The sequence below is a fragment of the Ammospiza caudacuta genome, chromosome 4, assembly GCF_027887145.1.
Source record: "Ammospiza caudacuta isolate bAmmCau1 chromosome 4, bAmmCau1.pri, whole genome shotgun sequence".
Classification (NCBI taxonomy): Eukaryota; Metazoa; Chordata; class Aves; order Passeriformes; family Passerellidae; genus Ammospiza; species Ammospiza caudacuta.
The window spans coordinates 23,463,994-23,489,839 of NC_080596.1; the positions used below are offsets into that span (position 1 = coordinate 23,463,994).

At 35.4% G+C, this 25,846-nt stretch overlaps 1 protein-coding gene across 1 annotated transcript in view; it reads right to left on the minus strand.

The window, feature by feature from the left end:
• LRBA (LPS responsive beige-like anchor protein) overlaps window positions 1-25,846 on the minus strand; it is a 370,657-nt gene that overhangs the window by 97,316 nt on the left and 247,495 nt on the right. The window contains exons 41-46 of the mRNA XM_058804238.1: window positions 24,566-24,683; window positions 23,471-23,573; window positions 22,167-22,282; window positions 19,799-19,911; window positions 5,304-5,444; window positions 3,956-4,075 (exon numbers count right to left, since the gene is read on the minus strand). Of these exons, the coding sequence (XP_058660221.1) occupies window positions 3,956-4,075; window positions 5,304-5,444; window positions 19,799-19,911; window positions 22,167-22,282; window positions 23,471-23,573; window positions 24,566-24,683 (711 nt within the window). The remainder of the gene's footprint in view (window positions 1-3,955; window positions 4,076-5,303; window positions 5,445-19,798; window positions 19,912-22,166; window positions 22,283-23,470; window positions 23,574-24,565; window positions 24,684-25,846) is intronic.

Sequence of the window (25,846 nt, forward strand, 5' to 3'; positions counted from 1 at the left end):
TTTCATGGTGGAACAACCTAGAATAGTGTAATTGGAGTTTACTAATGTTCTCTTTAATATTATGGTCTCCTAGCATCTCTTTTTGAACAAAACTAATCAAATTCACCAAATGCAACTCAACGCACATGAAAAAGAAACAAACACAAAGCAGCAGAGGAAAAGACATGAAGAACAGTACCTTGCTCTATACTAGTGACTGTAGCTTGGTGAAAAATTGTGAAAAAAATTCAATTGAATTAAACCAATCTAATTTTCTTTTCAAAAGGAAGCTGCAGTAGTGGATGATGAAAGAAAAAGTGGCAAGGTGTTGCTTTACTTTTGAGAAAGACCTCTGAGACTGCCCCAGTCTCCCATGACATCCCTACAAGCAAAGTAGAGAATGGAGATGAGAATGGGTTCCAATAACGTGGGAGTAGCCAAGCTGGAAATCCATATTCCAAGAGTAGTTATCAATAGTTCACTGTCAGACTGGGAGGACGTGGTAATGGAGTCTGCCCTGCTCTTAATTCCAGTCAATAATCTCATTAATGGCCTGGCACTGAAGGTGCAGAAGTGAAATTCCAGATGACACTGAGAAGGCTACACAGCTGTTTGGAGGACAGCAAGAGGATTTCAGATGATCTTAAAATCTGTATATATGGTACTAAAAACAACAACAACAACAAAAAAACCTGAAAACAATCAGCAAACTACAGTGGAAAAAGGGAAAACACATGCAAAGTGCAAATTACAACATGGGTTACAATTATGCTGCTGCAAATATAATGAGAAACAGACTTATTGCAACAAGTTAGGTGCCAAACAAGAAGGAACAAGTGCTTCTGAACAAGTGCAGGCAAATACTGCCAGGCTATCCAGGTTTGCTTTCTCTGTGGTATTAACAAAACTAACCAGGACTGTTTGCACCAATAATGTAAATTAAGAAGTAATTTAAGAGTTAGTTAGGTCATATTTCTTTAAAAGTCCCAAGTGGTACTCTCACAGAATTGAAATACATTCAGTATTCTTTAGTGCAGAAAATTTAACTTAAAAACACTCAGTTAATCATTTAAAGTCACCAGTCCTGAGCTAATTAGTAAATAATGCCAGAGTGGTAGTGAAACACTAGTAAACTTCCAAAAGATTTTTAATTTGCATTGCTCAAATAAATGGATAGGGAGAACCAGGAAATTGAATTTTATGCCACCATATCGCCTCTTGAAATCAAAATTTGTGAAGTTCAAACAAAGGTTATTCTACAGAGGAGCACTGGTTTCATTCTTTGATCATTGATCTGAGGTTTTCCCAGGACATTGACACAGATTGGTTGTGAGCACACATATGCTTCAGCTTTCTCTGCTGAAGTGATCCCAGCCAGCAAGAGCTCTTCCCAAAGCCAGCCCCTGTTAGTCCTCCTGTAACATAGAGTGCTTCCAGCTAAGATTAACAACCTTTGGACAGCAGCATTAGTAACTGCATTCATTCTTTCCACACAAAAAGCAAGGAGAAATAATTTCTTGTAATCAGCTCAGTGGTTTTAAGTGTCATAATTTTTTCAGTTGGAAGAGTAACAAACCTTTCTTTTTCTTTTGATGCCCCTACTTGCTGATAACTACAACACCACAATCAGTGTGTTCCACTTTGTTCAGGCTCTTCCACGCAATAATAATAAACTAAATACATTCAAGCAATAGAAAGGTAAAATGTTGCAATTCTGCATGTAAAACATGTATTCTGCATTTAGCCATGTATTTCACAAACACTTGCAAGGTAGAGCACCAAGTAGCAGGAAACTTGTCTTTCACAGCTGTACTGAAATATGGGGAATACAGGTATTTCCAGTGAAGATGGAAACATTTAAACATTTTCCTTTCTAATTCTTTAAACATATCCTATGGAAATCTCAATCTCATCCCCCTTCCTGGTTGCTCATCCAATCTCACTAATAGACTCCTGTAAGTACTCTTAGTACTCACTTGGATGCTTCACAGCAGCATCATGCAATTCACAGCAATTCAGTCTCAGGAAGCTGTAAGCAACTCCAGGAGATCGTCCTTTACAGTAGGGATGCCTCTAAAGGCAGTACCAGCTTGCACATATATCATTTCCACAAGTTACCTAAGCATTTCTGAAAACCCCTCCCTACACTGATTGCCAGGGAAACGTTCATTAAGCTTTTATTTCTGACAAACATTCAGCTTTTATTTTTCTGTAAGAAAGGCTACTTTCTAACCAAAGTCTCCCTGATATTTAAGACCATAAATTTCTATCCCATCCAGCATGGGCAGCCGAGATTTTTTCCTTTTTTTCTCACAGTAATATCCATGTAATAGAAGGACACAAGCTCCTCCTCAATCTGCTCTGCTTTAGAGGAAAAATAAGCATAGCTACTCACTCTTTCCCTGCATTTTATTTTCAAGATCTTGCATTATTATCATTGTTCCAGTGTGGATTCTCTCCAATCAGCCTACAGCTATGGGTGTATTCCAGCTGGGCAAAAGTGAAGATTTTTGTCATACATTTTGAAAGTTACATTATTTTCTGTTGATGTATCTTCCATGAAATGTTACTCACTATTGTTATAGCACAATACTGCTAATTCACATGCACTGGTGATGTACTACAACCCTAAATATTTTTTTTTGTTTTTCCCCACAGTAGATTGTTCCTTGTGTTATAACTGTATGAGAATCTGTACGAAAATTACAATTATTACTTTTCCCTAATAAACTTCACCTAACACTTTTCTAAAATAATTTTTCCCTTATGCAAGAAGCACCACCCATTTCACTACACTTCCAGTACCTCCCAGTCTAATAGCAATGGAAATTGAGGCCTAAACTGTTATTATCGAGAAGAATTCTGCTCAGTACATCTTTCAATTTTAATAATGAACTGCTGGTAGCTATTCTCCAAATACAGTGGATTCTTTTAGACAGGGTAATCCCAGCTCACTCATAAGACAATGTAAAAAACTAAGATCATCATCTGCTTCATCTCTATGCATAAGGTCTGTTACCTTTTCTCATCAGAAACTGTGATTGTTTTGACATAATCTCCTCTGGACAAACATGTGTTTCATTTGCTTGTCTCCAAGCTATCTTCCTGGCACTTAAACACAGTCTGATCATTTGCCTAAGTATTTTTCAGTGAATTGTAGTTAAACTCACCTCATAATTTCTTGGCTCCTTTTTTTTTTTCCATATTAAATACTTGATTTGTCCACTACTGATATCTTTCTCCTTCTCCATTTCTCAAAAAAACCCAGAAAATGCACTCTGAAATTCCATCTGCCAATCTTGCGGGTTACAAGGAAATTAGGCCCATAATGACCAATTAAATTTGAAAAATATCTAGCATGTTTGTAATTTCTAAACTCTTCTTTCCCAATTTCATACAGACATTATATCTTTTTCTGAGTGGAATTCCACTAGTCACTGATTGCTTTTGATTCTCACAGATGCAAGAAAGACATCCCTTTTTCAACACTGTCAGTTGGTAATTTTTGCATTCCAGTAATTTGCAAACCAACCCTTTCCTAAAGTGTCTGCTCACCATAAATATGAGTGAATGATTTTGTGTCACTTAGGTCTCTGGCTTGTTGCATGACATCCTTGAGGTAGACTCTGATTTTCTCCAAATTACACTTTTCCATCCTCCTTCCATTAAAAAAATCCAACTCTGATATTAATCTACCTTCTTAGATCTGATCCTTCCCACCACTCCCAGCATCTCTGTCTTCTTTGTTTTCCTCCCCAGTTCAAAATATTTCAGTCTCAGTGCTAAAAATGTTTGCTATATTTTTATAGAAGAATTCACTGAAATATTCTCACAAAAGTAAAACCACATTTCATCTCCCTTGCATCTTTTTCCAAAAAGTGGGATGCCTCCAGTTTTCTTTCCATCCTACACTCCCAGCTGCAATAAAGGCAGAGGCAGAATAAAATACATTAACACCTTTCAGGAAATGTTTTACCTTGATGTCAGAAGTGTCACGCTGACTGTTGCGCCATGCTCTTGAAATAGATGAAAAAGTCCTGTCTGCATGATCAAACTTCCCACCTTGCAGATTTAGGAAAAGTGTTGTGAAGGGCTCCTAAAGACATATAAAAAGATTAATTAAAACAAAAAAAAACCAAAAACAATGCATGTCTTCAGAAATTTCAGGGTAAAACAAGAACTTTATTATTCTTTTGGGTTCTGGTTATGAATGATGCTATTTTTCTGGCAGACACACGATTAATAGCAAAGGGTTAATTCTATTATTTAAGAATGAGAAAACAAATTGATCTTTGTTTGTTCAATAAAATGCTTTTTAATCTTATTCCACGCATACATATACTCAGATAAAGAAAAGCAAATAAAACCAAAAGAAAATACTCAAAGGCTGAAGTAGAAACTACAGTTTGTGTCAGTTGTGACACAAATTGCTCTCAACAACATGAACAAGCTCAGGTGCCTTAGATATTTATTAAACTAGCATGTAACAAAAACAACGTGTTTTACTTTGCTCAAGGTGATCTGTTAGTCTAAAAAACAATGTGTTTTACTTGGTTCAAGGCGATCTGTTAATCTAAAAGGTAGCACCCAATACTGAGAGCTTCAGGACTGTTATTGTTTCATATATAATTTATGATTTAGAAAAATGTTTGGAGGATTTAAAAGCCTCCTCTTAGTTAAAGAACACTTAAGCACATATTAGTGGATAATTGCTTGAAATTAGCTAAGCACTGTAAATTACTTCAAGGATTTATGTATGCTTGTACATTCTAACAAGCTTTAATTAATGATGTGCTGCTAATGCTTTCCCAAAGAAATTACTTCCTAGGAGATAAATCACCTTTCAATTTTATTGAAAAATGCATTGTTTAACCAATACATGATCAATATGTAGTAGCTCAAAGTTACTTCCATATAAACTGTAGCAGATTTTTAAAAATTAATTATTTACATCACAGAACGTCATGATCATCAGAAATCAACTCTCAGTCATTAGGAGGGGAAAACTAAATATATTAATTAAGAACCACAAATGCTTGCTACTTTGTCCAGTCAGAAAATATGCAAGCAAGGTAAGTTAACCATGTTTAAAGAAATATGTACACTAAAAAGCAATTTTTAAGGAAAAAAAGCTTTACTGATTTGAAAAGGCTGTACCAGAAAAACTGAAACTTCTGCTTGAACTTCGGAGCACATTTCTCCTATGCTACTGATTGCAATTACCAGAAAATTTCAGTACTCTCATATATCCTTCAGCTTTAGTTTAGATTTTTGTTGCTTTAATTATCATTTAAAGGAAAAGAATTTTTTAAATTTATACTTACAATCCTTAACAACCAGGTGAGTGCAAAACTTGCTGTTGAATAATGAGTGCCGTAGTGAAATTTTGGGACCTGATCGTCTTCCCATGATTCGTATCTCTCGGCAAAGAACGCTGCTCTCTTTGGGTTCAAAGCTCCAATGGGCTGTGAGATGGGTAAAAATAACCTCATTAAGCATATAAGATCAATGTGAATGCTCTCACATCATACTCCCCTTGCTCTTTTTGGTAACCAGAATTATTAGCATGTGTGGAGAAGACTAGGTTTGGTGCTTTGCAAAAGCAGATGTTGGTTCCTGTAAGCACCTGAGGAGATCTGTGTACTTGGAACCAGGATTCCATGCACACACACATGGCTGCTTGGAAAAATCTCCTCTGCATTACTGCAGGCTCCATTTACTGCTGATTCAAGTCACTGACTCCATCCAATTCACAGTGGAATGTCTGGGACAAAGTCTTGTTTAACTTGGGTGCCTGTGGATATGTGTGCATGTTGGATACACTATTAAGCAAATAGCAAGCAACACTGAGAAACATTTTTTCTGACATCTTTTTGGAGAAAAAAAGTAGTGATTGATGGGGTAGCAGAATATTAACAGTGGACTTGGAATTTTGATATTACTATTCTTGTTTCTATGCTTTCTATTTTCCACCTCGAGCAAAGTTTTACTTAATTCATATAATTTTAACTTTAGAAATAGACAAATGAAAGATCAGAATTCCTATATAAAACATTGATATAAAAGAAACAACATATGTATTACTAGAAATGTCTATCACACTTTAACCAACACTATTATTCTTTGTTCAGTGCTTACCTAGAATATAAACACCCAGGGATTTATTTAAAAGTAGGAAATATAATATTTTGCTATCTATAGCTGTGTCTTTCCTCAGCAGACTTTTGTATAAATTACTTGAAAAAACATGAGTACAAATCACTGAGAAACCCAAAAGTGAATTTAGCAATTCCACATGTAAAATGCTGTAAGAGTTCTAAAATATCTTTAGATATATATGCAAAATATGCATGTAATACAATTTTGTATACAGATACAGCACACTGTATGTTATTAATGTAAATTATGTTCAACTCTATGGACAATGGCTGCATTCAAATATAAGCAAAGAATAAACATGAAACAATACTACCTTCTCTCTCTTCTTCAAGAATAAATATACTTAAGAATACGCTACAAGGTGAGGAAAAACTAAAAGTCCTTGAACAAAAGTATCACTAACCTCATCTTTAATTCAAGCAGAGTTCAAGTGAAAAACTCTCTCTATGCTATTGAGATTATGATTATTCAAATAATAATTCTTCCCTGTAGCTCACGTGAAATTTGGCATACAAGCTTCAAAGTATTTTCTCTTCTAGGAAGGACAGATTAGATCTTTGAATGACCTAAATCTAATCTTACATTTTTTACTTAGAGCAGCTTTCACTTTGCAGTAGGATAAAGGAAAACATCTTAGGTTAATTACTATTTTTGCAGTTCACTAATTTGAAATATAACCCTTTAAAACAAGATGTTCCAGTATAAAAGGATTTTTATCTGATTTAGCAAATTTATTCTAGAGAAGTATGAAACTGACTCCAAGAAGTCTCTTTGTTACAAGAGCCATTTTGGATTCTCCATTTGAACTGATTTTCCCTAAAGGCTCAGATATGCTTGAGGGAGAAAAGAAAAAAGAGGTCATTTGTAGACAAATTATACAAATTAAAAATAGGAACAGTGTTGTGCTGTATGGTTCTGTAACATTTTATGTATTCTCTTTATCTGCCTCTATCATTACTCTCCAAATGAGTATAGCCCAAATCAATAGTTATAGAATTACATTCCTTGAATATAAAACTAAACCCAATTAGAATTGATTCCATTCTCCTTTCAAAAAATAAAAAAAAGTATCATGCAGAGATCTATACAGCCAGAATCCACAGTATTGATTTTAGCTGTTATTGTTACAGTTGGTTTCTGAAGCCTGCAACAGGACAACTATCAAGACATGTCACATTTATTTGCAAGCAAATAAAAAAAGTCCCCAAATGAAAAAAGCTTAGGGGAAAAAAAAAAACCAAAAAACTGTGGAGCTGTGCACTGACAATGATACACTATCAGCTTACTCAGAGAAGTTACAGTGGGAATACACACATTGAATTATACATTACACGAATGCACTGATTTATTGTGGTAATAACATCCACCTCATTAAAAGATTCTGCTTTGCTGCAGTTGGAGGGCTACATATTGTTTACTGCTATAAATTAATGGCAGTGCACAGAAGACTGTAGAGCCCTTCTAACAATAGATCTGTAATGACAGTGCTGTATATCACAGCTTCCCCAGCAGCTTCATAATAAAATGGAGACAATGTATTGGGCTAATACATTCTACCAGGCAGGCCCATATTTTTCTGACAACTGCTTCTAAGGATGAGGTGATTCTACTGTGTTACACTGCACTGGGCACAGTTAACTACAGAATAAAAAAGAAAAAAAAAAAAGAAATTAATTGAAATTTCTCACTTATTTCATATCACAAAATTAACAGGGGATCATGATTACACACTGTATTCCCTCCCTTGTGGGTAAATGCCAAGGGGAAAAGAGGAACTCTGAACTAAGCTGTGTTAGATGTAGCTGTGAGACCACAAATTTACACTGCTCAACTCAGTTTCACTATAGCTTCTAAGGAAGAATGAGCTGAAAAGCTTTCATATCCTGAAATTCCAGAACATATTTTATTTGCAGCACCTCTTTTCCCAGAGGAAAATCAGATATTAGTTCACCAATAAAAAATGTTTATTTAGATGGAGAGGGAAAAATGAAAAGTAGATAGTGAAAAATTGCAATGAGCAAAAACAATGGAGGAGATTATAGGAGTAAAAATGAAGAATGAAATCACGGACGGCTGCAAAGTTTTCAAATCATATTGAAAAATGAATTATGTGTATGGCTTTCAAGTCAGAGTCCATTTGAAAAGAAGATCCAAACTGGGGCAAGAATTGGGGTAAGGTAGTTTTTGGTTTCACTTTTCCCAAGGCACCTGTTTTTTGGCCCAAAGTGGTTGTTGTAACATGTGCTACAGTTATGAAAGTTAAAAGCCATTCTTAACAAAACAAAACAACTAATTTGATATTGTTTTTTCAAGTACTCTCAAATATACAAATACCTCAAAATAAATAATTTCACATTTTTACCAAGAACTGAATATAGTAAATCTCAGTCTTTGGACCAAGCTTGCTTGCTTCCTTTGAAACATAACAAAGAAAAATGGTTTGTTGAAAAATAACTAAGAAAACACACTGACTCTCATCATCTACTCTGTCAAATATGTCCAGACACTGTGGTGTACAGTTTTATTTGTTAGTTCTTACTTTTGCTCTGTGCCAGATATTGGAACACTGGCCCATCTTGCCTCTGTTTCCAGAAGAGGCCCCACTGCACCCGACAGAAGAAAGCAGAATGTTCACTGCTCCTCTACAGAAGGCAGAACCTCTCCTGGACTCTGCCACCCATTTTGGAAAACTGTTGATGATTTTAAATAAACATATTGAAGTCTTCTAAAGAAAGAATTACAATATGACTATTTATAATCCTACATCTAAGAAGATAAGAGGTGCTTTTTACTCCTATCTAATGTGCTTTCATATTTTAAATAGTGTTGCTCCAAATATTTCACAGCTTCATTATGAAAAAAGAAAAGGAATTAAAAAATAAATTTAAAAAAGAAAAAAGAGGGGGGAAAAAAGGAAAAAGTGTTTTTCTTTGTGATTTCTTACACTGTTTTCTTACCCACATATAACCAGGTATTTGTATTCCTGTGAATATAATTTTTTTGTTACTGAACCATTTTGGTAGCATCCTTGCCAAGTATGATGTTTGTTTCCCATACATCTTATTTCCAAGATGACTATCTGGTTTTCATTACTGATATTTTTCATATTAGGCCTAAAGGAACAAGGGGATCCTTAGGTCCTCTCATCTAGCCTTGAGCTTGTGTGACAAAAGGTTAAATGCCTTTGCATTGTATGATTTCGAGTCCAACTACTCATACTTGATTGCAGCACAAGCTGTATTTGGCCAAGCTGCTTTCCAGAAAGGCATCTGACTCCTGAGCATGTGGACAATCTGCTATTTTTCTTGGAAGCTTTTTCTTCTGATAGCTCTTACCCTCATTCTAAAAACTATATGTATTTCAGTTTGGTTATGAGTTTACTGATGTGTTATCAAAGAGATCTAACTAAGCTTCTCTCTGATATATCACAAAGTCTCTATTTGCCCAGTATATTCTGAATTTAAAGATACTCACAGACTGTAACTAGGCTTTTTAATAAATATAACAAGTGGAGCTCTTCAGGTCTTCCATTGTAAGGGATTTCTTCCACCCCTAAGATTTCTCTGCTTGCCCACTTCTCAGTGTACTCTAACACTGAGGAAACTGAAATGTGTTCAGTGCTTCATTGTTTGTTTCCTCCACAAATATGCCAACTGTTGGAAGCTCTGCTGCACTCACTCTTTGCTTAGTTACTCTGTGTGTCACCAACACAAAACTGACTGAACTAGCCAATACTTGCATTATTGTCAGTAGGACAGTCTGATCACTGAGTAAAATTTCTTTTTCCCCAACAGAGATACAAAGACAAGATGCAAGGGTTTAACTAAACCCAAACTTTATTCACTTAGGTCAGCTGGGAAATATCTGGGAATAAACTCATATAGTGTAGATCATTACTCTCTCATCTGTCATTTTTGGGTTTGAGAACAGCCAAAAAATGCTATTCCCCCCTCTCAGCCTAGTCTCACTCACTGCAAGGCCTCACCATTCTTCCTCTCAGACAACTGCCTATGGTTTTCTTAAAAATTAGGTCCCATCTTATTAGAAGGCATCTTACCTTTAATGCATATCTAACTCAAATTAATTAAAGAACCATATCCCAAAGAAAACAACAAACACAATTATCAGCTGAACTGTTTGAGCTGCCCTCATTGATCAACCAAAGTGCCCTTGAGGTGTAAGATTTAAAAAATCCATTTATCTCCATTTATCAAGGAGAAAAACAGTCCTTACCAATTCATTCACAAAAAACCACTGGTTTCACAGCAGATGCTCCCCAAAACCTACACCAAATACTGGGCTAGGAGGGGGATATATGAATTTAGATAAATCGAAATTTACCTGAAGCCAATGGGATAGAATTTGACTGAACTTTTTTATTCTCCCCCAGTAAGCATTTAAATAATACACAATAATTCTGAACTGTTATGCTATTTTTTATTATTAATTATGACTCATAATTTAGTCACTTAAGAACATGAGCAGCTACTTGAATTTCATGTACTTTCTTAGTTAAATAAGGAATTCTCTAGTTGAATGCTTTAGTTCAAGAAGGAATTCTCTAGTTGAACTTGTATACACAATGTTAAAACTGCAATAATTATGAATATTAGTGAGTGCACTTCACCTATTTTGATATAAATACATCATCACATTCTGCTTTAAAAATTTTTAAAATACTCCAATTTCTATTCTCATAACTGAGAATTCGATAAGGGCTGGAACATAAGCAAAAATGTGCATGCAAACCAAAAGTATTTGTACATATGGTTTATATTTCAGATGTTTTTCAGAGCACACATATTCCTTTGAGACATCAGGAACAGTCAGGAAAAACTGATCTAAAGATGGTATAATAACTAGAATATCTGAACATGTCAATATCAATAATACTTAGTAGTGCAAAAGACAGAAGGTTCCCAAAGTTCACAGTTAAAAAACATGGGTCATAAGCTAATGTTAAGCATAAAAATGAAAAAGAAAAATCCCTATTATGCAATATTAGTGATGTTTTAGCAATAGGTCAGTGACAGGACATGCCTCAGGTCACCTAAAAACTTGGAGGAATTGGAATTTAAAAGAAAAATCTCCATGCCTTCACATTACCAACAATAGTACCAAATGCTGTTACAACCACCTGCAGCAGATTGCAAAACACTGCACTGCTGAACTGCAAACTAATTAAGGACACACTAATAAAGCACAGTAAGGTTTAATCACAATCAGCACAACTGAATGTGTCACACACTTTGCACCTGAGGTATTACACCTTAATACTGCTGGGAAGCCAAACTGAAGGCAGCTGTTATGTGTTGTACACTTCCAAGAAGTCAGGGAGAAAGGAAACGGGATTTCCCTGGGAGTCATGAGGGAAATCCAGCTGCTTGCAGGCAGTGAGGAGGGTATGGACTTAGAAAATAACACTGCCAGTTAAAAGATAACATTTGCATGCACTCTCCATTACTTAACCTGTCAAGAGAAGGAAAACCCTGCACTGTTATTCCCTTGCTTAAAAAACAAGCAAACAATACATCCATGGATTTTGAGAAGTAAGATTAAGTGAGAAGTCACATGCACTTGAGTCATAGCAGAAGATGAAAACATTGTCTGTTTGCTTTCCTTTTACAGACCATGTTCCCAGCCAACACATCATACAAGCCACAGGAAACAGCTGCCATTGTACCTAGCACCAGATCCATGTAAGACAATCAGAACTAAAAACATAATCCTTTTTGTTTGTACTAAGAGCACAGGACCTCAAGCCAAAAGCTGACACAAAGTCACATTTGCTGCAGATTTCTCTCAGGGCACACAAAATAAACATTATTCTCTATCACATGTAAGCACCAAGCCTGAGAAAAGGAGCAGCAGAAGGCTAGAAAGGGTTACTTGGGAATGTATAAGGAGCTTTTTATTGTAATCTGTACTGTTTCATAAAACTATTCCAATCAGATTATATCAATCCTGAATAAAAATAGTCAGCTAAGAGCCCATCAATGTATCTTGTTTCACACATGCATTGCTTTTCTCCTAAGGTGAACTCATCCATCACCTTATACCCTGTTTCATAAGATCTCCTGATTAGTCAGCCATCACCTTCAATTCTATCTACAGAGGAGCACTGCCAGAAAGTTTTATCAGCTCCCATTTCACACTCTTTTTCAGATTAGCATCTATGCTGAACAGTATAAAGTTCCAAACAAACTTTTGGAATGTCAGTGACCACCCAACTTTGGAAATGAACCTTGTGTTATGACTCTGAGGCAGCTTCAAGTGACTGGTTGGATATTATATCTAAATTATTTTAATTAATCTTGTTAAACTATTCACCCCAAACCTTTAGGATCATACCATCTTTTCTTAGTATTTTTTAAAATTGATTTCTCTCATTTTATCTACATTTTTATCTGTTGATGTTTGAATTTTAGAAAGATCAGTTGACGTGTGCCTCCAAGTCCACAGCCTGAGAACCACCCTAAACTCCTCCTTAAACAATGATTATTATTTTCTCATTTTCTGACCACTATTTTTAAGCCTGGATTGTTGTTTGACCCCAAGAGGTCTCCTGCTCCTAGGGGTCTGACCAACTCAGCTTTAGACAGCTCCAGTTAGGTGAGAAAAATCCCATATTCATTTCCCATATGAGTGCAATTTTTAACTTGGCCACCATCGTGCTTGTTCAGAAATCTGAGTTACACAGATGTGTACTGGAGCACCCATAATCTGCTGAGTTCAAATGTATGATTATAAAAAGGAAGAGAGACTGTATCAAGAGAATAACCTTCACTTTACATCAGGAAGACAGAAAACACACATTTAGAATGTCTATGGCCCAAGACACATGTGAAATTACTTTATTTTTTATTTTGATTTCTAGTAGATTTTATAATCAGACTTATGCCCCATGGTTTCTTGTGACCATTTAAAAGGTCATGAACCTCCTTCAGTTCATTTGCACTTGGAAGATGACATATGTCCAGGACACCTAAAGTTGAAACAAGATCAAGATGGACAATACCAGCAGATCCAAAATTAGAATATCATTTTAAATATCCACAGTTACTTTTGAGCTACAATTTTTCTTATCTTTGGGAATTTTTACATCACAAACAATACTCCTCCTTGAGGCAAAGCAAGATTAAAATTATTATGGTTATTACTAAAATGATTCTTTTTGATCCTGTGAACTTGGCTTTTGTCCAAATACCTAAAAAAAATTTTTAAAATTTTAAAAATATTGCTTGAAGATAGCTAAGCGATCCTAGAAGCTGATCTATGCATCTGAAGTACAAATAGTATGCTTCCTGTAACTTCAGAAAACAAGCATGTGGTGGGAAGAGAGGAGAACATGGAAGAAAAAGCAAGAATGGAAATGAGAAGCATTCTATCATCCACTTGTTACATTCTTTAGAGGAGGTGGTATGACCCAGAGAATAACCAACTAAATACAAAAAAACCCCCTCAGAGGTGATGCTATAAAAGGATGGTTATGACACTGTCACTGAGCAACATAAAGTACCAGAGTATGTTTTTAAAAATCTATCTGCACTCAGAGGAGGATTCCAGAAAGGATGTTTTGAAAAATCATCTCAGAGATAGATTTGGGTCAAGTTCCAGCCTCAGCAGGTCTCCACAGGAGTTGTGGAGAAACAGACCACTGTGGAAATTACATGTTTGCTAGAAAAAAAGTCCTGAGATAGACGCTGCATGAAGCTCAAATCAACCTATCAATTCAATTGTGGGAATCCTTAAAATCAGAGGGTTTTGGAAAGGCTGCAAAAGGCAGGCCTCAGAGACAGCAGAACTGCAATTGGAGCTAAGCGGTAGTCCATAAGGTTTGTCAGCAGAAAAATTATATAAGAAGTAGAAAAGAAAGGACAAATTGAACAATGGTTTGTGTATTAATGCTTGTCTGGAATAACTCCCTAAGCTACAGAAAAGTATATCTAGCCAGATGTTAGGAAGTTCTAAGCTTAATAATGGAGCTCTGTGCACTGTATCTTAAGGCTTACAAGCAGGTCTTGTATTCGAAATAAGCAAGCATTGTTTTAACCAAAGGTACGTGTGCCTATAGTGGTTGGACAGAACTACTGTCAGTATGTTTTTGCCTTGTGTGATTGGTCAAAAAACTTTTGAAGTAAGTTATTAAGTTCTTTATCTGCTACTGAGGATGTGAGCTACTAGCATCTTCCCACTGTCATAACCATGCAATGAGACTGATGCTGGAAAATAAACAGCTCGAGGTGCATTCCCCAACAGTCCTGTCCCGTTTGTGATTTGTACATAGACCCCCGGCCAGCAATATCAATCTCTGTCCTTAACGTGAAACAAGAAATTGACACTAAAATCCAAACAGCTGAGTGTCTCTAAGGACCATGTCTAAGTCGGCCTTAACAACCCAACATCTCCTTCATTTCAACAAACCCGTCCTGCCCGCAGCTGTCCCCGCGGTTTCCCCCGAAAGTGTCTCGGGTGTCCCTGTCCGCGGTGCTGAACCCCAGGCGCCAGGCTCGCTCTGGGAGCGTCCCTGGCCGTGGTGCTGCAGACACGGGCTGGGGACAGAGGGACGGAGGGCTGGGGCACATCAGCCACAGACCCGTGGGACCCTTTGCAGCTTTGGCTCCCAATTTGGGCAAGTGTGCTTCTGGAAATGATAGGACACAGCGGCTCAGCTGTCAGAAAGGATAATCAACCCATTTTATCGCTCATCCATGACGGCATCTGTCTGAGCGTCACTGGCATTCCAGAGTTTCACAAAATCACTTTTCCCCATTTAGAACTGAGAAAAGATGATCTTATTAAGTCAAAACTTTCAAGGGAATATAACAGACTACTCAGCAATTTAGTTTATACTGTTTCTAATTACAAAACAGATTATCCAATCTGAACAAAGAAATCCCATAATAGTCCTAAAGTTCTAGCACTGACATGGGATGTGAACTTAATAATCTTACACAGCTTCCTTCAAAGACAGTCTTTGCAATTCTCTTCCCACCTTCCCTTTTCAGGTCTCTGTGTATGCAACGAAACCAGATCAGGAAAAGAGGGTCTTCATTCTCCTAGCCAGATTTTGCTCTTTTATTGTTTCCTAAATGGAGCCAACACAAGAAAGGTTCTGCTCTGAGTACTTCCTGTCTGCATGCTTCCCTTCTCCTAAAAGTTTCTCCCAGTGTGATTATGTCAAATGTTTAGGTCTGTCAGCGTACATTTTAGAGAAAATGAAGTATTCCTCTCGTCCAAGAAGCAACTTGTGTTTCACAAAAAAACCCCCATGAAAACTTGTTATCTAAAAATGGAGAGGATCTGAGAAATATACTTTATCCTAAAAATACTAAAATCCATACTGGACTAAAAAATGAATAACGAAATATGTGTCTCCTTTTCAGATATCACATATATCCTAGGTATCATTCAGGCTCGCATTAATACCTCTAGCACTGTTTCTTGAGATATCCAAAATTCTAGAAAATTTAATGGGCCTTCTTGTAAGTACCACAGATTCTAACACAAAGTTCGAAATATTTTACTTCCTGTAATATCCTGCTTTAAGCAGGGATTCATGTGAGGTACCCTGAAAGGGAGAATATTTGTACCTTCCTTCTGAGGATACCCTGTCTGACTTTGGAATACTTTTTAACTAAGGGGTACCTTTTGTCACAGATACAGATAACAAATTTCCTATCTGAAGGACAGGTGCTGAGCCCAGCAGTGCCATGCCTCAAAAGTTTTAGTGCCTAAATTCCAGATGTAATTGCCTATCAAAATAAGTAACTGCCGCTACATCCACTCTTTTTATTTCTCACACTGTTCTTCTCATCCTCCCTTAATGTCCAATTTTTGAACATGCTTTATACTTAGAAGGACACTGAGTGCAGGTGAGTTCATCAGTTTTAACTGCACTCCTTTTGAGTGTATTCAGCATTAACTGAATAAAAGGTAATTTACATTTTCTATGTGAAAGCACTTGAGTCACAACATATCTGTACAGGATTTAATGCCTCTCTAGACAAAAAGATTTCTTTTAAAAATTTGCAAAACTCTAATAGGTTCACATCAAACCATTTTTTAGCTTCTGTCTCTTTGCCAAGAGGTAAATAACTAAGCAAATTTAATGCCCATCTCAAATCTGCTTCTGCACAAGGGAAAATATGAAGCACAATTTTCATAAGCAGTGCTTTTGTGCTCCTGAAATGGGAACCCTCCAACAGAATTCAGGTTGGCATGCTGAAGAACACCCAACAGCAAAGCTGACATCAGAACAACAAAACTACTTTAATTTTTCATAGTAAAAAAATCTACTACTTCTCTTCCATCAAGGTGTGTTTTATATTAGTGGCTCCCACATACCAATTAAACACCTCACTACACTAAGGTGAGAGCTATTTGTTGCTTTTGTACACTTGACTGGAAAATAAGTTATTACATGCATAACAGCCTCTATAAAACTGATGATGATTTAGCAAATACTGCATGGAATACATAAAAATATTAATAAAAATATTATTATGTACACATGTAGCCATACTGCAGAGAAAAGATTTAAGAGTAGCATAAATTTCTTCTTCCAGTAACATCAGTTTATGATCTTACACAAATGTTGTGCCTTATGAAAGGAAAATTATCAACAGCTCCTTGCATACAGCAAGATCTTGTAACAAATTTTTGAGAGTATAAAATCATGCTTACACAGCTCAGTATTTGCCATGTATTTTTACTTCTATTTTCTTTTCTTATCCAAGTTCAGAAATACAATGCAATTTATTGCTTCCACTGAATAAGGAAAAGAATGTGCTCATGAATAACATAAGTGATACAGAAAAGGCCACACTTTCAGGTGGGAAACTGTGCCTGTTGTATAAATAAAATATATACCACTATAAATATAATATGCAATACTCATTCCAAAGCACAGTCACCTCTTAAGGAATGAACACTTGAGTCAAAAAAGGGTAACAGACTGGCAGTGCACTCCTGGCATTTGTCAGGAGCGTTCGTCAGGCTGACAGCAATACTAACCACAATCCATTCCAATTGCTTTGGTTTATCATTGTGTGACTGATGTTCAAAACAGTGCCAGAAGAATCTGCTTAAATAAAGAGTTGGTTTAACCTACACTCTGTAGTTATTTAAATCTGTACTAACTGTGGACTCCTAGCTGACACATTGAAAAAAAGTATTACTTAGATTTGACACAACTTGCGATTTCTAAATAAGTTTTAAAAAGTAAATTCTTCATTGTCTTAGGCACTAAAAAAAAAAAGAAAAATATATTGACCTGACTTCCTTTCTGCCAGATCAAAATCAAAGTTTTCCTTTTCTTTACACAGTGGAAGCACTAAACTGTGATGAGTTTCTGGGCATCATAAGGAAAGGAAATGAATGACTGTTAAAACCATGTAGACATTTAAGTGAAATATCTTTAAATATTTTAAAACATTTAGCAGTGCAAAAGCATAGACATGCCAAAATACATAATTAGTACATATTTGGAACCATTACCCCCAAGATAACACTGCTACAATGAAAATATCACAACATACATAACATCCACAAATTTTCCTAGTAGTCTTAGCAAGGTCTTCCAGATACTTGTCACAAATTCATCATCTGACATGAAGTTTAACATTTAAGCTACATGGAGTTGATACTGTTAGAACTGCCAAAATAGTAACCAAAACTTGAACTGCTTTATTTGAAACAGGTATGGCATAAAGGCTCTCATTGTGTGTGTGTGTATACACATACATATATATATGTGTGTAAATATATATGCAATAATTATGTGCTGTTTAAAGCTCCCAGTTTTCCATCAAATACTTGAGAAGGTTGAATGTAGATAGAGATGAGATCTGAGTAATGTCCTCCCTCAGCACCAGCAATGGAAAGATTCCCTCAGAACTGAAAGCACACTTAGCAATCCTCCTCAAAAACACCTTTCATGAACAGAGAAATCAATATAAGCCATCAATGTTAATAACAAAAACACATATTACCTAACTTAAAATAAGGAAAATATGTTCTCTTTCAAGGAGGAAGAAAGACCAGGACTACAGTGCTGATTGAATTGACTCTTTACAAATCACAATACAATTAAAACAGACCTCTCACAAGTACAGCACTTGGAGAATTCTTTTCCTTGTCTTCAACTATTTCAGCAATGATAGGATCTATGCAGAAGCATCACTTAACAAAAGTTAATGGAAAATGAGGTTGCAGAAATCACCAATGAATTTATTAATGATTAGTACACTTAATTTGTGTAGTAACTCAAGCTATGCAGGGCTGACATTACTTTTAAGTTTTCAATGTTAATTTAAGTGCAATTCACAAAAGTATTCTAGCTTGGTGATAGATATAAATAAATGTTTACCTTTTAAAGATTTGTTAATGTATAAAATATGTGAGGTTTACCCATGAATGTGGATCTAAGTCAGCCAGACATTCTAAGAAACCTTAAGAGTTAATGACTTCTTCACATTAAGTAACACTATTAGGAAAAGTTACAACAATAGTACCTCAGAATCTCTGCTTTAGCTTTAAATGTGTACATATACACATTCAAAATTCACAGTCCTCAAATATACCTATACACACACATATTCAAATATATATACATAATATATATGTGTGTGTGTTTATTTGTCTCAATATTTGCTGATTATACAGTACCTTTTTTAAGGTTAAAAAAACTAAATCAGTAATAAACCCTTTTCACAGACTAGTGTTTAGTTTATTCAATTGCAAACTGAAAGCAAAAACTTTTAAAGCTTCCATACTTCCATGGGGATTTTTTAGTAGCAAATTATCAATTTATAAAAGACTTTAAAAAAGAGCTATAATTAAAATACTCTCCTTACCTTTTCTACTAATTAGCTATATTGCTCCACATGCCAACCATTTCCCATAAAAGTTACCTTTTAGAAAAAAATCCTGCTTGCTGATTAGTGCACCCAGTCCTTGTAGACAAAATGAGAGATACTTCTACTTTGTAAAATGAAATAGTCCCTTCTGGGAAAGCATTGCAAGAGAATAATCACATTCCACAAACAGTCTATATATAAAATCTGCAGATGGTGGGGGGACTGTTGCAAAAACTCACAAGGCCACTCCGCCAGAAAGGAATTGTTTGGAAAAATTGCTCAAACCTGCCAATGTCCTTCTTACTAAGGACAGCTGCATTACTCCAGCATACCTGAAGGGGTGCACAGAGGAAGTGATAAAATGAAGTTTCTACTCATTGGAATATTGGCAGTGATTTAAAAGTACCTAAAATATAATGGTACCACAGGGTTTGCTACTAGAAAAAGTACAATTCTCATCAGAAAAAAATAAACAGAAAAAGGCTAATTTTTAATCTTTAACAGCTTCAGCGTTTCTGACTTCATTAAAATTTGAAATGAAATGTAATGTCTTTGTTCCAACTAGGAGCACCTTCCAACAACAATTATTGGGTTGATACAATCAGATGCAATAAGAATACATTAATAATTCATTTTTACACAATCTGATTCTTATTATCAGTACACACATGAAGAAATCAAACACTTTTAAAGGTCATGCAGGAAACATTAATACTAAACATAGTACTAAGCACAGAAAATGTTTATAAGACTACAAACTACTATGATAAAAATATAAAAGTATATTTAATGACAAATACCTTTGACAAATCCCTGAAGTTGCTGGGAAGCGTAAGGTCCAACTCCTCTGACTCATAGTTGGTGATAACCCAAGGGAAGACAGGGTACTGGTTCAAATCATTGTAAGTTCGACCTGACAAGCAACAAAAAAACTCCACTGTGAATAAAGAGCTACATTTAACTAAAATACCAATCTCTACAGATACAGCAATATAACTTTATGAGCTGTTTGAAAGAACAGCAGTTTATTTCAGATCTGTTATAATTTCAATATTCTATTTTACTTTATTGAAAGGATAATGGAAAAGTTGACAATATGCTAGTATTTAATCTAAAACATTTCAGCCCATTTCCCTTTAATTGTAAACTCTTTTGCATACACTAAGATTGACAGTTAAATTCATTCATTTCCTATGCAATTCTCCTTCCTTGTTTACATCATCTTGTCTTCCATTTCCTTAAGGTGAAACACTCTTCCAAAAATGGAGGGTCAATGATTTTTGTTGATACTAAAAACTAAAGCATTCTTTTTACATAATGTTTTAAATACAATATATGAAAGAAGAATGAAGTAGCTCAGGAATTCAGACTGAAGAATTTTTCAATTAATAACTGTTCCATCTAGAGAATTCACTTTGAGAGGAATTCATCCTTGCCCATTGTCCATCTATGGATACGCCAACATTTACCAGGACAGAAAATTTGGTCTAGATAGAGGTTCATGTGTACATCTTCATGTATCTAAGATGGAAATAATATATTTCTTCCAATAAAACCAAAATATTCAATTAGATTAAACATATACCATGCACACATACACACCCCAAAGCCTAGTTTCTAAATTTAAAATGCAGTTTTTACATGGATCCTGTCTCTTTTTATTATATTGTTGCAGAGGGTTATTTATTCATACCATCTTCAATCATCATGTTCTTGAGATTTTGTTCAGCCTGGTCTTAAAATCCTCCAAAACCAGGTTCTAACCACTTTCCCAGGAATACTATTTTACAACCCAATCTGTAAGGTTGTCAGAAAACATTTTCTAAACCTCCACCACAATTTTTCTTCTTCCAGTTTTCTTACACCTCTCAGTATTTTTCCATCGTGGTTTGCAGAATTTTTAAATTATATAGTCAGTCTTTCCCTAATTACTTGGCTTTATTGCACATTACCTGTTATTGAGGATTAAGGCCACTTACATGACACTGGGGTAATCATCTTTCTTTTAACTCCCTATCATGGACAACTCAACTATCCCTCTTTCCATAACATCATCTTTTTGGTTCTTCTAACCTCCAACACCAAGCAGACAAGAATTCAATTTATAATTTCAATAATATATTAAAGCTGAAAAGGGTCATTCATTGGAGCCATAGAAAACATGATGTGCCTCATTCAGCTTGTGCAGGAACGAGGCGAGCAGATCGACCCCTACTTTTAAAAATCTGTCAGCATCCTGGCACCTCTGACTTGATGACTGATTACAGCAAGCACCAAAAGTGACCATTTGTATAAAATGCAATTAGTGCAAGCACAGGCATTTGTTATATCAATGGTGTTAGCAAGAGCCAAGCCTGAAAGGGAATTAACAGACCTTTCACCACAGAAAACAGCTAAAAATTGAGAAATTTTCTAAGTTGCTCAGAGGACAGAATAAGTTGGAAAATAAAAGGGATGTCATGAGACCCAACAGTCAGCCTCCACTTAGTAAACTGAAGCCCAGCTGGTTAGAAGCTGATGGAGTAAGATATGTTAAACCAAATATAGCTCAGTGTTTACAGAATGAGTGGTTAGGACAAAAATAAGTGGATAAAAATTAGGCTCGAGTTTGGATTAATGGTGTCCTAGAACAGCAGCACTGGCAATCCAAGCACTGCACTCTTTTTTGAGAGCAGATATGCACCTTGTAACAGTGGTACTTATTGGCTCCAGGAATATTCTGCTCACTGGCTGAGATTTCCTAGAAATCTCAGCATCTATGATATTTAGGGAGAAAACTTGTTGTACCTATGATATTTAGGGAGGATAGTACTTACGAGAATTAAAACTTAGAATACTGAAGACATAGGAGTTCCTATTTCTGAGGCTTTACTAAATAGTCAACAGTCTATATACTTCCTGTCCCCCCCACAACAGTCATGATATTCTGATTTTAAGGGCTGCTCAGTACAGTGCTATGAATACCTCTCTAGTCTTACATAAACATAATTATGAATGAAGTAAACTTAGGAAGATTTTTGTGAAGTTTTTCAGGACACACTCATACATACTAAAACCTATTCATTACAAGAGCAAAATAATTGTGCCCCATGGCTGCTGAGACTGTGCCATGGCTAACTCCTTTTCTGTGTAATTACAGTCATTTGGATGAACAATAATTAGCAATACCTGCTATAGTGTTTAGAAACATCAAGTATTCAAAGTTGGAAATCTCTCGGTGCTGCCATCGCTGGGTCATGTTGGAAGCTTTGAAAATCTGTCGAGGACTAGCCAAAGAAATGCGTCTGAAAACAAAGAAAATTGGAAAAAAATAATGAGAAAACTGGTGGGGTTTCCTTTTTTCCATACTTGATTTTTAGTGGCAGTAGTACATATTCCTTCTACCAGGTCTGGGCTAGATTTCTCTGGAGATCAAACTGCCACTTGGATACTTGAAGTTCATTTTTAAAGTTTTATAATCTAGTAAGAATAAAAAGAATTAATGCATCTGACAGCTGGATATGTCAAGATTTGAAAACTTTCCAACAGAAATCTTTACAGCTGTGCAAATTCAGCTGCTTTATGATGGCTTGATGTATTACAGAAATATTTTACTGGAGATTTAGAGATGGAATATCATTAAATAATAAAATTACAATACTTTTAGAATTTCACATAAGAATCAAGTCATCTTTAAAGAGTGGTTTTTTAAATCCCTCAAGAACAAAGGAAAACAATGATAAGATGATAGAATTTCATTATGAAGTCCATCCTCTTGAGGTTTAAATTCTGGGCAGTGTTGGGGAGTTAGTCATAAATAACTCAAACTTTTAGAATTTGATGCCAGATTTCCTAATGTTTGTGAAAGAAGACTGTAAAGTCATTCCTTGGAGTGATAAATCAAACAGAGAAGAGTTTATCATAAAATTCCCAATACAGTTTTGTTCATAACAAAAACATCTGTAAACACCAAACCCACATCACTTAGGGAGGAAAGAAAAAAATATATGTAGTTTTAGTTTAAAAAATCTTTACAGGTATTGGTAAACCATTCAAGGAAACTGTAACTGTTTGTATTTTTCAATAACCTACATTATTTTGCAAACAAATTGATCAGTACAAATGGATGTGAAATACTGAGCAAATGTGTCTTCAATGTACATTTAAAATTTTTCACACATAATTTGTTTCTGTAAATAGAATCCTGATGTTCTTACAGAGTGGCTATAGTAGCAATCCAAGGGATTTATTTTTTCCTGGACTCTATAAAAAAACTACAAAACACAACATAAAACATCCCAAACTATTTTAATTCCATTTCTATGTATTGATTAAAAATTTAAAATTTAAGTCACAACAATCAAGATACCCCTCTCTAAGGGTTTCCTGCACCATGTTCTGTAAACTAGTAGGTGTAAATGCTTCAAACCATTGATGAAAATAAAAACAACTCTTAGAGCTGACAGATAAAACTAATGCAGATTGTAAAATACCTGGTCTGGGGTAGTCCAAAGATGGTACCAATACCAACCCGAGGCAGACAGTTAACCACTTTCTTTACTGTTGCTTGGTCAGGGAAGTTGAACATGACACCCACTGTGAGTACAAGAGTAGAAACACAGCATCATTTTACACATTTCAGGCTTTCTCAACCAACAAAATACAACCCTAAGCTCAGGTGCTCAACAGATCTGACAAGTTTCCTTCAGGATGCTGCAGATATATTTTTTTTTAGATTTCCAGAAGTCCTTTTATATATCAGTAACAGGAATTTCAACAGAAGTTGACACTGTTGCACATCTTACAAGGTCTCCATTTTTTTTCCTCTATGAATAGAAATTAAACTTATATGCACAGATTGACTGTCTAGAACTAATTTAAAAAATGTATGTATTAACTAGTTCATACATTTACTAATTTACATTCTAGACACTTTCTAGAAATAGTGTTCAAAATACTATCTTCCTATTTTGTCTGAAACATGTGAATGACACCTCTGAAACAGCAACCTAATAATCTAAATAACAATCTAATTATGTATCACCAGTGGCCATTTAGGACTTCAGAGAGTACAACAAGTGTTTATGCACATGATTAATATTCTGTTGGACAATACCATTACCAAATCAATGTTCTACATTTTAAATAAAGCATGAAGGCATAGCAGTCACTGGTCTAATCCAGTAGTGAAATTCTTTCCTTCTGTTGCTCTTGGTGTGTCTAACTAACAACTATCAACCCTCCAAGGGGACACAAAAATCCTTCATGCATAACAGATCAGAGGTAGGACTGCCTTGAGCAGGAGTCCTCAGAGAATGCCAAATAAATCTGTGGATATAAATGAAAGTGAGGCATTGATAATGCACAGTTTTCATGGTTTATCATAATTTATCATTGAAAAGAGAATTGGAAGGAGAAACTAAATTACAAAAAATTAGTAACTCAAATACCGATACATTTAATCCAAGCCCTTCCTCTATCTACACAAATCCATGTCAAAGCAGACATGGCTAAACATCCAAGGAGAATGCACAAGTCCCCACATGCACACTTGTAATTTCTTTAAGCTCATTTTGCCATGTATGTACCTCTATTTGCCATGAATATCTCCAGTGCTGTATTTTGCAAGAGGTAACGTCGGGAAAAGACAGATCGAATCTCTGAGAAGAGCCATTTTCCATGGAGTCCTTCTGTATATGCCAGAATCTAGGAGAAACAGACAGAAAGGATGTTTTAAATATGTTAGCTGGACAGGAATACCTTGCAAAAGAGAAACTCTTTGACCCACAAACATGGATTCTACCAATTACATGCAAAACCTGCAGCAAAATTAAAATATGCTCAAATTTCAAATCATGCTATGAATCTCTAATACATTTCTTGTACTCCTAAATTCAATTATTCATGCTAAATATTTTAAACATTTGTTTGCATTTTTTTCCTTTAAATACAACTGTCTATTTTTCCTAACAGTTTCAGAGTTTCAAAAACATTATTAAATGTTCAGCATTTCAGCAAAGCATAAAACTGTATTCAGAAATGCATTTCTAGTAACATTAGATGTATCTGCACTCCCTTCAGCATTGTAATAACAGGCCTGTAACAAATAAGCAAGAAAAAAGGGTCTGTGAAGAAAAAGAATGTTCCTTAGGTTTATCGTTAAGGCAGTGTTCATTAATTCTGGAACTAGAAAGGTTGGCTGTGTAAGAGGTTAAGTATCATTTTGTCAGCTAAGGTTAAACACAAACCTGCAAATGAACTCAGCATAATCTCTCTGTGGAGTAAGCGGTTGTCAAAGTAACTTGTTACAATTCCTGTCATCCCATCTGACAGACACAGATGCTTAGTCTGCCTTCACAATTCAAACTAATTCCATTTTCAGTCCTCAGCCACTTTGTTTCTTTGTTGCTTCACTTTTTCCTTTCCATTTCAAAGCTTAATTATGTAAGTGTTAAAGGACAGAGAGACTGGACACTTCTCTACCTCAGATTAACAAACTATAGGAGAAGGAAAATCTGAGATTTGTCAATTTTAGCAAACGCAAAAGTACTTAATAGAAAACCATCACAGAAAAAGAGACTCATATGCAATCCTTGTTAACATCATTCTTACCACAATTTCACTTGAGCAATAAATACATTGTGTACAAAAATGAAAAAGTGAAATTCAAGTCCTTAACATAACAAAGACTGTTAATTAAGTCAATCACTTGTTTACAGGTTTTTAACAAAGGAGGATTTTGCCTTGCATGTAGCATATATTGACAAATAAAACCTGCATTTTTGTAGCACAGGGATCAGATGCACCATTATGAAAGCACTATACAATACAGCATAAAATATTTTACCAGTTTTGTGAATTAAAAGAAG